The sequence below is a fragment of the Erythrolamprus reginae genome, chromosome 1 (genome assembly GCF_031021105.1).
Source record: "Erythrolamprus reginae isolate rEryReg1 chromosome 1, rEryReg1.hap1, whole genome shotgun sequence".
Taxonomy (NCBI): Eukaryota; Metazoa; Chordata; class Lepidosauria; order Squamata; family Dipsadidae; genus Erythrolamprus; species Erythrolamprus reginae.
The window spans coordinates 400,803,397-400,817,602 of record NC_091950.1 but is presented as its reverse complement, the minus strand read 5'-3'; the positions used below and the strand labels follow the sequence as shown (position 1 = coordinate 400,817,602).

Here is a 14,206-nt window from a genome sequence, read left to right as displayed (position 1 = left end):
TGGTAGCTCTACAAACCGGGTTCGCACTTCCTGCTTCCGGTCGCTCCCATGATCCTTTTTAACTTCAACTCCCACCAGTCATTGCGCCAAGGAAAATAGCAAATTTTCTCACGAGCGTTTCCTCTACTGTCCCACCCCCAGCTGAATGCTTGGGGGGGGGGGATGGAGGTGTGTTTTGTTTCTGCTTGTGTCTGTATTTTTTAAAGGGGCAGTAAATTCTGTCGTCACAAAAATATCTTCGAATGAATTCTATATCTGCTTCTTATTCCAGTCAATGTATCTGCCAGCCACACTTTAGAGGTGAAATTGTGTAGACTATTGGGCAAAATGAGCCTAAATTTCGGTAGCTTTTCACGTACATCTACTGTAATAATATTGAGTTTATAATGCCACGTGCTGCTAACTTTTTGCAAAAAATGGTTTTATTTTTTTCTCCATCCATCCATAAGTCCGTATGCCTTCAGATATTACAATATTGCAATAAAATGCATAATTATGCATTTTAACCAACTGCGTAAATTCTTTATATACTGTATATATGGTGTTGCTTCTAAAAGAAAATTAATTTTGTTCTCTGGGGTTTCTACCAATTAATTTCAAATATGAATTAAAAATAATCTCATTAATACAATCTTGCTCCCAAGAGTTTGTGCGTGATTTGTGGCTTGGAAATGTCTTATTATTCTACCAGCCTTTTGAACTTTTCTGCTTGGGCGCTGTTTCCCCTTCCCAATCTCCACAATTTTTTTCCTTCATTTTTGTCTTTTCTGTTTTTTTTTCAAATAAAATACTGAGAGCTGCCATTCCCTATACTTTTTATTATCTAACAATACCCCACCCCGAAACTGCGGGAGATTCAGGACATTGTTGGAAATAAAGATAGTTACTTGAGATGAATATTTAATTTTTACTGTAGATTCAGTCAGACTAGGAGTGGTATCCATCAACTGGGATGTTACCAAGCACATTCCATATTTGACTGACATGCCAGGTAGTACTGTACTCTCATTTTAGGGGTTTTCCATTGTCAAAGAATTTGGATAGGCAGGCACTTTAAAGAGTAATTTTCTTAGCCAGAACAAAATGGAGCCTTCAAGCAATTTATTAGGAATTATTTTAGTAATTATTTATGAAGGCAAAAGTTCTACTTGGGGTTTCCCTTGAGGAACATTCAGAGATTGCAATTTGTCCACCATGCAGCCACACGAGCTGTGATAGGTGTACTTAGATACATCCATATCAGTCCAACATTCTGTAAGCTGCACTGGGTTCCGATTGGTCTCCGAACCCAATTCAAGGCATTGGTTATTACCTATAAAGCCCTACATGGCTTAGGAGCAGATTATTTACGGGATCTCCAAGACCGTCTTCTGCTGCATGAATCTCAGCGATGGGTGAGGTCCCACAAAGTTGGTCTCCTTAGGGTCCCGTCGACCAAACAATGCCGGCTGGTGGGACCTAGGGGAAGAGCTTTCTCTGTGGGGGGGCCGGCCCTCTGGAATCAGCTCCCCCCGGAGATTCGCACTTCCCCCACCCTTCAAAACTAATCTTTGCCACCAGGGCTGGGGTTATTATGTGTTGTTTGGTTTTTTAAATAATGATAGGGTTTTATATGTTTTTTAATATTAGATTTGTTCTACTATAATATTGTTTTTATTATTGTTGTGAGCCGCCCCGAGTCTTCGGAGAGGGGCGGCATACAAATCTAATAAATTATTATTATTATTATTATTATTATTATTATTATTATTATTATTATTATATCTCTACCCCTGACCAATGAATGTTTAGTATGATTGTTGAATGAATTGTAATGATAGTTTTTAATTAGAATTTTAAAGATTGTTTTTAATGTACTATTAATTGGATTGATATTACTGTTTCTCTGTTTTTTGTACATGCTGTGAGCCGCTCCGAGTCCTCGGAGAGGGGCGGCATACAAATCCAATTAAATCTTAATCTTAAATCATCTTCTGCCTCACATGTCCCAGCGACCGACTAGGTCACACAGAGTAGGCCTCATGACCGCGCGGGAGAGTCTTCTCTGTTGTGGCCCCGGTCCTCTGGAACCAACTCCCCCCAGATATTCGTACAGCCCCCACTCTCCTTGCCTTTCAAAAAGCGCTTAAAACACACCTATGTTGGCAGGCCTGGGGTTGTTAAATGATGGTTCTCCACCCCAGCCACTAGAATATATGAGTGGTGATTGTGAGTTGTTTAATTGGGTTCAAACCTTTTATCGCTACTATTTATGTATTGGGGCATTTTTAAATTTTCTACTATTTTTTATTATTGTAAGCTGCCCTGAGTCCGCAACAAGAAGGGTGGCCTACAAATTTAAAAAAATAATAAAATAATAATAATAATTGAAGACAATGTTTTAATTTTTTGATCATTGTTCCATACACGTTCATTCCAATTTCTCCTTCATTTCCGATTTGTGTCATTTAATTTTTCCTTGCTTTTTTATGGCTGAGCCAGAGGTTTGATCAACCCATAGTCCATGAACTTCACAAGGCATTCTCGAGCCACACTGATAATGTGTTGTCTTTTAGGATCATCCGCTTCTTTACCAATGACGGTCAGGATTTCCAGCATCTCACTCTCCACCAATTTCTTTGCCAGTTCTTGATCCGCTTGGATTAAATTGTAAACAATCACCACTCCACGGTGCTGGACCTCTTGATTTTCGTGAAGGCAGAGTCTCTGCAAAATCTCCAGCCATTGGGTTGTCTAAACAAATCAAGAGTTATTAGACTGAAGAAATCAGAATGATTAGCATGTACACCATGCAGTTTTGTTCATGGGGCCCTATTAGAAAAGCGTGAAAAGTATCATAATATAGCCTATTATTCATATTAAAAAGATTGTGAGCATGGCAAGCATTGTTTTTCACAAAGCCTAAGTAAATTAGCATTGCAAGAACCAGCAGTGGAATTTTCTATAGTTATCATCCATCCGGAATATTTGCTGAAAAAAGGAACAAACAATGCGTGCAATTTTAATTAAAAGATTCTAATTGAAAAGAATAGTGTCTGATTCTAAATTTATTCAGTTCAGGGTAACTTCACAGTGAAATTTTGATCAATTACGATATCCTTATTTCCCACTTGCGGGGGAGAAAAAAAACTTTACTTAATAATTTATGTTCTCTTTTTTAATTGTCCTATAATGCAGTTTTATAATTAAAAAAAATGAAAACCCCATTCCACCACCTTTTTGCGAGGAAACAGGAATGAATGGAGGGTAGATTCATATCACCAAATAGAATAGGAATCCATAAAGCATAATAAGAGCCAGTCTGGTATAGTGAAACTAGGAGACTGTGAATTCTAGTTCCACTTTAAGCATTAAAACTTTTCGGTGACTTTGGACCAGTTGCTTTCTTTCAGCCCGACTCACTTCTTATGGGAAAAATAAGAGAAAGAAGTATAATATATGTTTGTTGCCATGAGTTACTTATATCCCAATAATAATAAAGTAATATAGATGGGAGAAAATCAAAGAAAAGAAGGGACAAAATTTTAAAGTTGTAGTATTCCTAAAATTTTGATTCCTGGATGGCTTTGGGCCATTCCAGCAGAGTAATAGTATTTTAAGCAGGGGACAATTTGCAGATCTTGTGAGATGACAGACAAGAGTGAAAAAAACGGAACAGCAGAATGATGCCTTCTCTCATTCAAGGAGCACAGGTAGTTTATTGTGTTCATATATGTTCTTGAAACCCTTCAGTACATGAAAAGATAACTAGCAGGAATCGCAGAATTATATCTAGCAAATCAGAATTTTGAAAACAACTTTAACCTTCCAGCTTTACCTACACACAGTAATGGGCTGCTGCCCCCACGGGGGGGGGCAGTGGGGTAGTACGTTTATGGTTTATGCACTATTTATTGAATACTTAATTTTTTTTACTGTCCTTCCTTCTCTAATACCTTAGTATGATCCTTAATTACTTTTAAAATAGGAAATAATTAAATAGTATGTTTTACCCATAAATACTTTAATCATTTTAATCATTATCTAGAACTGAACTTTTATAGCAATTAAAGAAAAATGAGCTACTTGCCTAATCTGTTATCATACTGAGCCTTGTGGGTTCAGTACAAAATCTCAGTACAAAACTGTACTCCTCAAGAAATAATACTGTCTATCATTTGTCCTTTTTGTGGTACAGTATTCAAATAATGTGATTTAATCAACTGAAAAAGAGTCCAAACACCTTTTTGAAAACTTGGTCGGTAAGCCACTCCCAACCAGTCACATGATTGTCAAGCCACGCCTACCTGACCACATGGCCAGCAAGCCACTTCTACCCAATCACATGGCCATCAAACCACACCCACAAAATAAGCCACGCCCATGGTGTGGCAGTAAAAATTTTGGCAGCCCATCACTGCTTACACACTGAGGTGGAAAAGCAAGAAGAGACTTACCACTTGGGTTAACTTATGACACAATGTCTTGTGGGCTGCAGTGAGCATCGCAAGGGCTCCTGCAGCTGCTTTCTGGACTTTGTCATCATCCTCACCACATAATAAGACAACCAACTTGAGTCTGTCATTTCCTTCAGCAATGAATCTATCTTGAACCTGGGGGGGGGGAGAATTGGAGAGGGAAATCAATTAAATGGATGTGCCATAAAATACAGTAAATATTGATTGATTGATTGATTGATTGATTGATTGATTGATTGATTGATTGATTGATTTTGTCCATTGCACAATGGGAGTTATATTGGGTATACATATAGTAAATATATAATGAAGGTTATAGAGGATATACTCATAGTAAAATATATCTAAGAAAGAAGAGAAGAGAAGAAATAGGAATAAAATATATCAGTGAAAGAATAGAATAAATATAGAAAAGAAGAATGGTATAGGAGATGTAGGAGACCAATAGGACAGGGGACGGAAGGCACTCTAGTGCACTTATGCACACCCCTTACTGACCTCTTAGGAATCTGGAGAGGTCAACCGTGGATAGTCTAAGGGTAAAGTGTTGGGGGTTTGGGGATGACACTACAGAGTCCAGCAATGAATTCCACGCTTTGACAACTCGGTTACTGAAGTCGTATTTTTTACAGTCAAGTTTGGAGCGGTTAATATTAAGTTTAAATCTGTTGTGAGCTCTTGTGTTGTTGTGGTGGAAGCTGAAGTAGTCGCCGATTCCTAGATGAAGAAGCTGTAGACCGGAGATCCCTTCACCAGAATTTTCAGGAAATGGAGATGCTTACCTCTTTGTTAACTACAAGGTTGCACATACATTCTGTGGCTGCTTGTCGGAGCTGATCATGGTTTTCAAACATGTAGTTTTCAATCTCTGGTAGAGCTTTCTCTTTGATGATCTTTTGTCTGAAAGAAGTAGGTGGATTTTAATTACTGTATCAGGGGGATGAAAATGAAAAGTATGAAACTGTCAGGGACTCTGAAAATAGGCCAATCTCTACTTTGCCAAACTTGGATCAAAGACAAGTCCCCCTGTTAATCATAGTTTACGGCAATGAAAAGATCTTTTGTCATCACCAGTACTGTATTAACTCCTCTGATGCTCCCGTTGTTGCTATGGTAATGCAAAGGTTTTATTTGTGTGTCTGTGTGTATAAGTTAGTCTGTTAGAACCCTGGTTCGGGGCTTGTACAATCAATGTAACATGAATTTAATGACTTTGAAAACCCATGTACTTTATTTTATCTGCTTCCTTGGAATAGAGGAAGGACTTACAAAGAGCATTGGCATCCAGCTGTGCCCTTCATCCATTCACTCCAGTTTTCTCTGATTATGTTAGATATTTCTGACATATTTAAGTCAGAAATCATGTAAAGTCTTGATTTACCTTGATCTGAATTAATTTCTCTGCTGATATAATGGAATTGGGAGAGTTTAGGAGATTGATTGAGTGATTGATTGATTGATTGATTGATTGATTATTTATTTATTTATTTATTCATTCATTCATTCATTCATTCATTCATTCATTTATACTTCTATTCCGCCCAGTCCTGAAAGACTCAGGGCAGCTTACAACAATATAAAAAAATACAATATATAATTTGTATTTTTACAAATTCTAATTCATAATCACAATTTTTTTGTTGTTCCTGATTAAATCATTTATTATTATGTGTCTTAAAATACAGTGACATATAGACCATGTAAGAGTTAACAATAATACTTCTATGGAGATTTATAATCTAAATCAGTATTTCTCTCTTTTTTAAAAATGTGCGGGTTTCAACTTCTAAATTTCCCAACCCATTGCTGGGGAATTCTAGGAAATGAGTCTTCGTGTCTTAAGGCTGCCTAGGCTGAGAAACACTGATCCTATAAAAGAACATCATCCCATCAGATCTTAGATTAGGCTGACATTCCTGGCCTTTAGAAAGGCCCAGAAGTAGTGATGGGCGAACCCAACGGTGTTCGGGTTCAGCAAGTTCGGACGAACTTTACGCAAAATTCGGCCGAACCCAAACCGAACCCCGAACGCTACGTGACGTCAAAGCTCCGCCCCCAAAATCCCATCATTTTTTAAATTTACAGATTTTTTATTTTTATTTATTTTTATTTTTACAAAAAAGGACGCCGCAGCAGCGCTGCAAGCAAAAGGCAGTCCTTTCACGTAAAAATAAACATGAAGGAGCTGGGGAATCCCTCCCACGAAGAGGGGTGGGGCTTTGACATCACAGAGACGTCACTTTCTGGCCAGCCGAGGCGACCGAATGCCGAACACAACCCCTAACTTTGCCCGAAGTTTCAAAATATTTTGGGTTCGTGTTCGGCATACCGAACACTGCAAAATTCAGTATGGACCCGAATTGTGCAAGTTCGGTTCGCCCATCACTACCCAGAAGGGGAGGGGAAGTTCCATCAATGCTGAAGAACTGTTACAGTTTCTGTGTTGACTTTGACACAATGATTTTTGCTACTGATTCTGTTTCTTTTTATCCAAATGGTTATGGATTTTATCATACAGTGATACCTCATCTTACAAACGCCTTGTCATACAAACTTTTTGAGATACAAACCTGGGGTTTAAGATTTTTTTGCCTCTTCTTACAAACTATTTTCACCTTACAAACCCACCGCCGCCGCTGAGATGCCCCGCCTCCGGACTTCCGTTGCCAGCAAAGCACCCGTTTTTGCACTGCTGGGATTCCCCTGAGGCTCCCCTCTACGGGAAACACCACCTCTGAACTTCTGTGTTTTTGTGATGCTGCAGGGGAATCCCAGCAGTGCATAAACGGGCGCTTCGCTGGCAACAGAAGTCCGGAGGTGGGGTTTCCCAGCGAAGGGAACCTCAGTGAAATTGCAGCATCGCAAAAACACAGAGGTCCAGAGGTGGGGCTTCGAGGACTTCGGTGTTTTTGCTATGCTGTGATTTCACTAATACCGCAGGGGAATCCCAGCAGTACAAACATGGGTGCTTCGGTTGGCAAAAGGGGTGAATTTTGGGCTTGCACGCATTAATCGCTTTTCCATTGATTCCTATGGGAAACATTGTTTCGTCTTACAAACTTTTCACTTTAAGAACCTCGTCCTGGAACCAATTAAGTTTGTAAGACAAGGTATCACTGTATATTGGTTTTTAACCCGGTTTTCTTATTGGTTTATTGTTTTTAACTCTTGTGAGGTACCCAGATGAGTTGCCCTACAGAGCAAATAAATACACAAATGGAAGTAGAAATGGTATGATAAAGTGTAGCGGAGGGAAAAAAATCATAAAAATTCTGGTTAATAATAAACATTGTGACGATATGGATAAACAGTGTTGTGATTCAGCCTGAGGCTCCTCAGGGACCGGCTGGAGCTCTGCCGGATCCATGCCCAGAGGAGGAGGACAGTGACCAGGAGGGGGAGGACCAGGCAGACGGGGGAGAGGAACGTCAGGAAGAGGAGGAGGGAGAGCAGCCTGAGACCCCCGGGGGGGGCCCTCTCCCCAGCTAGTAGCCTGGATTCATTGGATGAAGACGCACAGGCTATAATAGACATGCGGCAGAGACATGCAGCTCAAAGACGGGGCCAATTAGAAAGGTATTTCCATCCCTGAATTGGCAACAGCTGGGTTTGGGTGTGGTTCTCCTCAGCAGGGTTGAAAAGGCAGGCCCGCCCTTACAGTCTTGTGGAGAGTTATCAACTGGGAGTCCTGTGACCTTGCTTCGATTCTTGGCGTCTCTGATCTTGGCTTGTGGCCTAGAAGGCTAAAAGACTTGGGGGAGGCGTGGGTTTTATTATCTCCAGCGTTGTTTTTGCCAGCAAGAATCCTGGTTTATTGCCTGGCCTTCGTGAAACCTCTGTGAAGCTTCATAGTGTTCCTGTCTGTAAGAACAGTTTTTGTTACCTGTGTTTGCTTTCCAGTATATAAACTGCCGTTGCTTTTTACCAGTGTGTCTGGCTACTCTTTTTGGTTGGTGTTGGCGTCTGGGGGGACCCAGACAGAACAGACAGGGTAAGGTTTTTCTCAATCAATAGAATCAGCCTGTTGAAAATAATCTAAACCCAATGAGTTGTCTCACCTGAGTTTGTCACTTCTCCCAGAAAAGTTGGTCAGTCCTAACAATGCTTCATAATTTTGTAGCCCATCACGGTCTGTATTCAACAAGCTGACCAGCGGCCGCACAACTTCATACACCTAGGAGGAAAACAATAGTGTAGAATCTAAATGGTAAGGGGCCTGGCGTAATGGGAAGAAGGGACATAAGGAAAAGTTGCAACCAAAACAACTTTTGAAAATTTACTTACTCTCTCCCCAGGGAATGCTATGTCCGGGTTGGAAATGGCAGCAATTTTGGCCAGCGCATGAGATGCTTTTATTTTGCCAACATCTGTGCCTTCCAAAGCCAGCGGTATAAGAGCCTAAATATGATGAGAAAGAAACTGTAAGCACTTAATTTATTTATTATTTATTTATTATTTAGATTTGTATGCCGCCCCTCTCCGCAGACTCGGGGCGGCTCACAACAGGATACAACAATTCATGACAAATCCAAATATAATTTAATATATTTAAAAAACCCCATTTACTAAGCAAACATACACACAAACATACCATGCATAAATTGTACATGCCCGGGGGAGGTGATTCAGTTCCCCCATGCCTGACGACAAAGGTGGGTTTTAAGGAGTTTACGAAAGGCAGGGAGAGTAGGGGCAGTTCTAATCTCTGGGGGGAGTTGGTTCCAGAGAGTCGGGGCCGCCACAGAGAAGGCTCTTCCCCTGGGGCCCGCCAACCGACATTGTTTAGTTGATGGGACCCGGAGAAGGCCCACTCTGTGGGACCTAATCGGTCGCTGGGATTCGTGCGGCAGAAGGCGGTCTCGGAGATATTCTGGTCCAGTGCCATAAAGGGCTTTAAAGGTCATAACCAACACTTTGAATTGTAACCGGAAATTGATCGGCAGCCAATGCAGACTGCGGAGTGTTGGTGAAACATGGGCATACCTAGGTAAGCCCATGACTGCTCTCGCAGCTGCATTCTGCACGATCTGAAGTTTCCGAACACTTTTCAAAGGTAGCCCCATGTAGAGAGCATTACAGTAGTCGAACCTCGAGGTGATGAGGGCATGAGTGACTGTGAGCAATGAGTCCCGGTCCAGATAGGGCCACAACTGGTGCCCCAGGCGAACCTGGGCAAACACCCCCCTCGCCACAGCTGAAATATATAATTTATATCTGCTCTACAGTATAAACTCTTGCAAAAAGATGTAGTATAAAAGCAAAAACATATGTACAGGGAAAAGGTAGAAATGAAATAAAATACTGTAGTTTGTATAAATTTTAAGTATTGTAGGAATGGAGGAAATAAGGGCAAGGGAGGGGAAGGGAAGGGAAGGAAGGAAGGACTCTTAAATTGTAAGGCTTTTTATTTATTTTCTTTTTCTTTTTATTTATTTATTTTGTCCAATACACAATAATACACAATTAAGGTTATGGAGGATATAGTAGAGAAGAAATACGAGATATAGGAGAGACTATAGGACAGGGGACGGAAGGTACTCTAGTGCGCTTATGTACGCCCCTTACTGACCTCTTAGGAATCTGGAGAGGTCAACCGTGGATAGTCTAAGGGTAAAATGTTGGGGGTTAGGGGATGATACTACGGAGTCCGGTAATGAGTTCCACGCTTCAACAACCCGATTACTAAAGTCATATTTTTTACAGTCAAGTTTGGAGCGGTTAATGTTAAGCTTGAATCTGTTGTGTGCTCTTGTGTTGTTGTGGTTGAAGCTGAAGTAGTCTTTGACAGGCAAGACATTGCAACATACGATCTTGTGGGCAAGACTTAGATCATGTTTAAAGCGTCGTAGTTCTAAGCTTTCAGGACCCAGGATTGTAAGTCTAGTTTCGTAGGGTATTCTGTTTCGAGTGGTGGAATGAAGGGCTCTTCTTGTGAAGTATCTTTGAACATTTTCAAGGGTGTTAATGTCTGAGATGCGCTATGGGTTCCAAACAGATGAGCTGTATTCGAGGATGGGTCTGGCGAACATTTTGTAAGCTCTGGTAAGTAGTGTGAGATTTCCAGAGCAGAAGCTACGTAGGATTAGATTAACAATTAGATTTTATAATTAATATACCAATTACAATCAAATTACAACTATGAGGGAGACACAGGTTGTTTTTCTGGGATTTGATTCAATCCTTGACAGTACAATCAATCTTCATTTAAAGACGATTCATTTAGTGAGTGGTTTGGGGGGAAAAAAGACTTATGACCAGTCCTGTTGTTGTCTTTGTGTGAAGCAGGTCACAATGGCAAGCAATAATGTGTTAGCCATTAGATCTTTGACAAATGCAAACCTAGCCCATGTATTGCAAATGAAGAAGTTGTAGGAATGAGTTACCTTTCCACCCCCTTGAGCAACAATGGTACCACGATCCTTGGAGTCGTCAGACAAAGCGAGAAAAACTCTGGCAGGAAGGAATAAAGATGAGAGAACCATTTTTCATTACATATTCTTGGTTTATATTTCAGTTTATACTTTTTTTTTAAGGAATACTGTACTGTAAAAAACAAGGGGATTCAGCAATCTAGCTTACAATGCAATCAGGAAAGATGGCAAACAGTGGGAGACTGATTAATTGTTTATCACCATCAGGAAATTTCTCCTTAGTTTTAGGTTGTTTCTCTCCTTGCTTAGTTTCCATCCATTGCTTCTTGTCCTGCCTTCAGGTGCTCCCCCCTTCTTTGTGGCAGTCCCTGAGATAGAATTACCTAGCTAAAAGTTCTTTGGTCTGGTCTGTCAAAATAGCAGTGTCTGCCTTCACCATGCAAACCAGGGCAGAGGTGACTCCGGCTTTGATGAGACGCTGCACTCGCTTTGTAACGAAGTCTTTTTTGTCCTTTGTGGAGAAAAGAGAAATGGGATTTGCTTGAGAATAGAATATAAAATATAAAATAATATAAAATAATATAAAATAATATAAAATAATATAAAATAATATAAAATAATATAAAATAATATAAAATAATATAAAATAATATAAAATAATATAAAATAATATAAAATAATATAAAAAATATAAAACAATATAAAAAATATAAAAAATATAAAAAATATAAAATATGAAATAATATAAAATATAAAATAATATAAAATATAAAATAATATAAAATATAAAATATAAAATATAAAATATAAAATATAAAATATAAAATATAAAATATAAAATATAAAATATAAAATAATATAAAATAATATAAAATAATATAAAATAATATAAAATAATATAATATAATATAAAATAATATAAAATAATATAAAATAATATAAAATATAAAATGTAAATATAAAATATAAAATGTAAATGTAAAATGTAAATGTAAAATGTAAAATAATATAAAATATAAAATAGAATAGAAAAGAAAAGAAAAAAGAAATGAAAATACAAAAGAATATAGAATATAGATTAGAATAGAATGGAATAGAATATAGAATAGAATAGAATATAAAATATAGAACAGAATAGAAAAGAAAATATACACTGATCAAAAAAAATAAATGGAACATTTAAACAACATAATATAACTCCGTAAATCTAACTTCTGTTTGATTATAGAATATAGAATAGAAGAAAACAGAAAATAGAATAGAATATAGAATAGAATAGGATATAGAATAAAATAGTATAGAATAGAATATAGAAAATAGAATAAAATATAGAATATAGAGAATAGAATAGAATAATAGAATAGAACAGAACACTTTATTGTCACTTTGAATGTACTCTAATTGACATACAGTACATTAAAATCAAATTATGCTGCATAGAGGTCTCCTTTGAGAGCTGCATGGGGTTAGTATCAAAACAAATTGGTGGTCCTTAGGAGAGTGATTATGCCTACCTTGGGATGTTCCTCAGGTACATGTTGCTTAGAAAACTTGGCCAGCTGTACAAGTTCAGGGACAAGTTCTTTGACATCATAGCTGTTGGTGCAGTTCACCAAGATGCTGGCCACCGAGTACAAGATTGTCTTATCGCTTGTCTGCAGGCGACCAAATGAAGGAATTTCAGGTTACTATATATAGCACCAGGCATTTCAAATGCGAGAGCTCTTTCCATGTGGTTGCCTGATATGTGAGAATAGACCCGCCCCTGACTGAGGATAACAGGGATTTGATTTAATTAATTTAATTTAATTAATTACATTCATAAGCTGCCCAACTCCTTATGGACTCTGGGCGACCTACAACAATAAAAAGAATATTACGTACTGTATTTTTCTGTGTAGAAGACACACTTTTTTCTACCCTAAAGGAGGCTGAAAATTCAGGTATGTCTTATACTCTGAATACAGCTTTTTTTTTTAAGCTTTTTCCCCCCCAGCCTAGGTGCTAACAATCTTCCCAGCTCTTATCTTGCAGGTTCTTTCATTGTTACTGTCTGCAAAGAATGTTTTCCAAGCTCTGGAGACCTCACCTACAAAAAGATATTGACAAAATTGAACGGGTCCAAAGACGGGCTACAAGAATGGTGGAAGGTCTTAAGCATAAAACGTATCAGGAAAGACTTAATGAACTCAATCTGTATAGTCTGGAGGACAGAAGGAAAAGGGGGGACATGATTGAAACATTTAAATATGTTAAAGGGTTAAATAAGGTCCAGGAGGGAAGTATTTTTAATAGGAAAGTGAACACGAGAACAAGGGGACACAATCTGAATTTAGTTGGGGGAAAGATGGAAAGCAACATGAAAAAATATTATTTTCCTGAAAGAGTAGTAGATGCTTGGAACAAACTTCCAGCAGACGTGGTTGGTAAATCCACAGTAACTGAATTTAAACATGGCTGGGATAAACATATATCCATCCTAAGATAAAATACAGAAAATAGTATAAGGGCAGACTAGATGGATCATGAGGTCTTTTTCTGCCGCCAGTCTTCTATCAAAAACATCATCAAAAAAGCACAACAAAGAATGTTCTTTCTGCGCCAGCTCAGGAAGCTCAAACTGCCCAAGGAGCTGCTGATACTGTTCTACAGAGGAATCATTGAGTCTGTCATCTGCACCTCTATAACTGTCTGGTTTGGTGCTGCAACACAACAGGATCGACACAGACTTCAGAGGATAATCAGAACTGCAGAAAAAACAATTGCTGCCAACCTGCCTTCCATTGAGGACCTGTATACTGCATGAGTCAAAAAGAGGGCGGAGAAAATATTTACTGACCCCTCTCATCCTGGACACAAATTGTTTCAACTCCTACCCTCAAAACGTCGCTACAGAGCACTGCACACCAAGACAACTAGACACAAGAACAGTTTTTTCCCCCGAACGCCATCACTCTACTAAACAAATAATTCGCTCAACACTGTCAGACTTTCTACTAAATCTGCACTTCTATTCTACTAGTTTTTCTCATCATTCCTATCACCCATTTCCTCCCATGTTGACTGTATGACTGTAACTTGTTGCTTATATCCTAAGATTTTTATTAATATTGCTTCTTCATTGCTTATTTGACCCCTATGACAATCATTAAGTGTTGTACCATATGATTCTTGACAAATGTATATTTTATTTTATGTACGTTGAGAGTATATGCACCAAGACAAATTCCTTGTGTGTCCAATCACACTTGGCCAATAGAAATTCTATTCTATTCTATTCTATTCTATTCTATGTTTCTCTAAGTCTTTGCAGAGTTTTTTTCATTATTATCTGCTCAAAGTAAGTTTCTTTCTAGCCCTATCCAGGTGCTAACAATG

The 14,206-nt window shown here is 38.5% G+C and overlaps 1 protein-coding gene across 1 annotated transcript in view; it reads right to left on the bottom strand.

Annotated features, from left to right (window-relative positions):
* Positions 1-2,407: 2,407 nt before the first annotated feature.
* The window catches only part of UNC45B (unc-45 myosin chaperone B), a 50,476-nt gene continuing 38,677 nt past the window's right edge, over positions 2,408-14,206 (bottom strand). Inside the window, exons 13-20 of the mRNA XM_070742257.1 lie at positions 12,343-12,483; positions 11,212-11,339; positions 10,841-10,907; positions 8,742-8,855; positions 8,516-8,631; positions 5,240-5,357; positions 4,437-4,592; positions 2,408-2,733 (exon numbers count right to left, since the gene is read on the bottom strand). Coding sequence (XP_070598358.1) covers positions 2,467-2,733; positions 4,437-4,592; positions 5,240-5,357; positions 8,516-8,631; positions 8,742-8,855; positions 10,841-10,907; positions 11,212-11,339; positions 12,343-12,483 — 1,107 coding nt within the window. The 3' untranslated portion in view covers positions 2,408-2,466. The remainder of the gene's footprint in view (positions 2,734-4,436; positions 4,593-5,239; positions 5,358-8,515; positions 8,632-8,741; positions 8,856-10,840; positions 10,908-11,211; positions 11,340-12,342; positions 12,484-14,206) is intronic.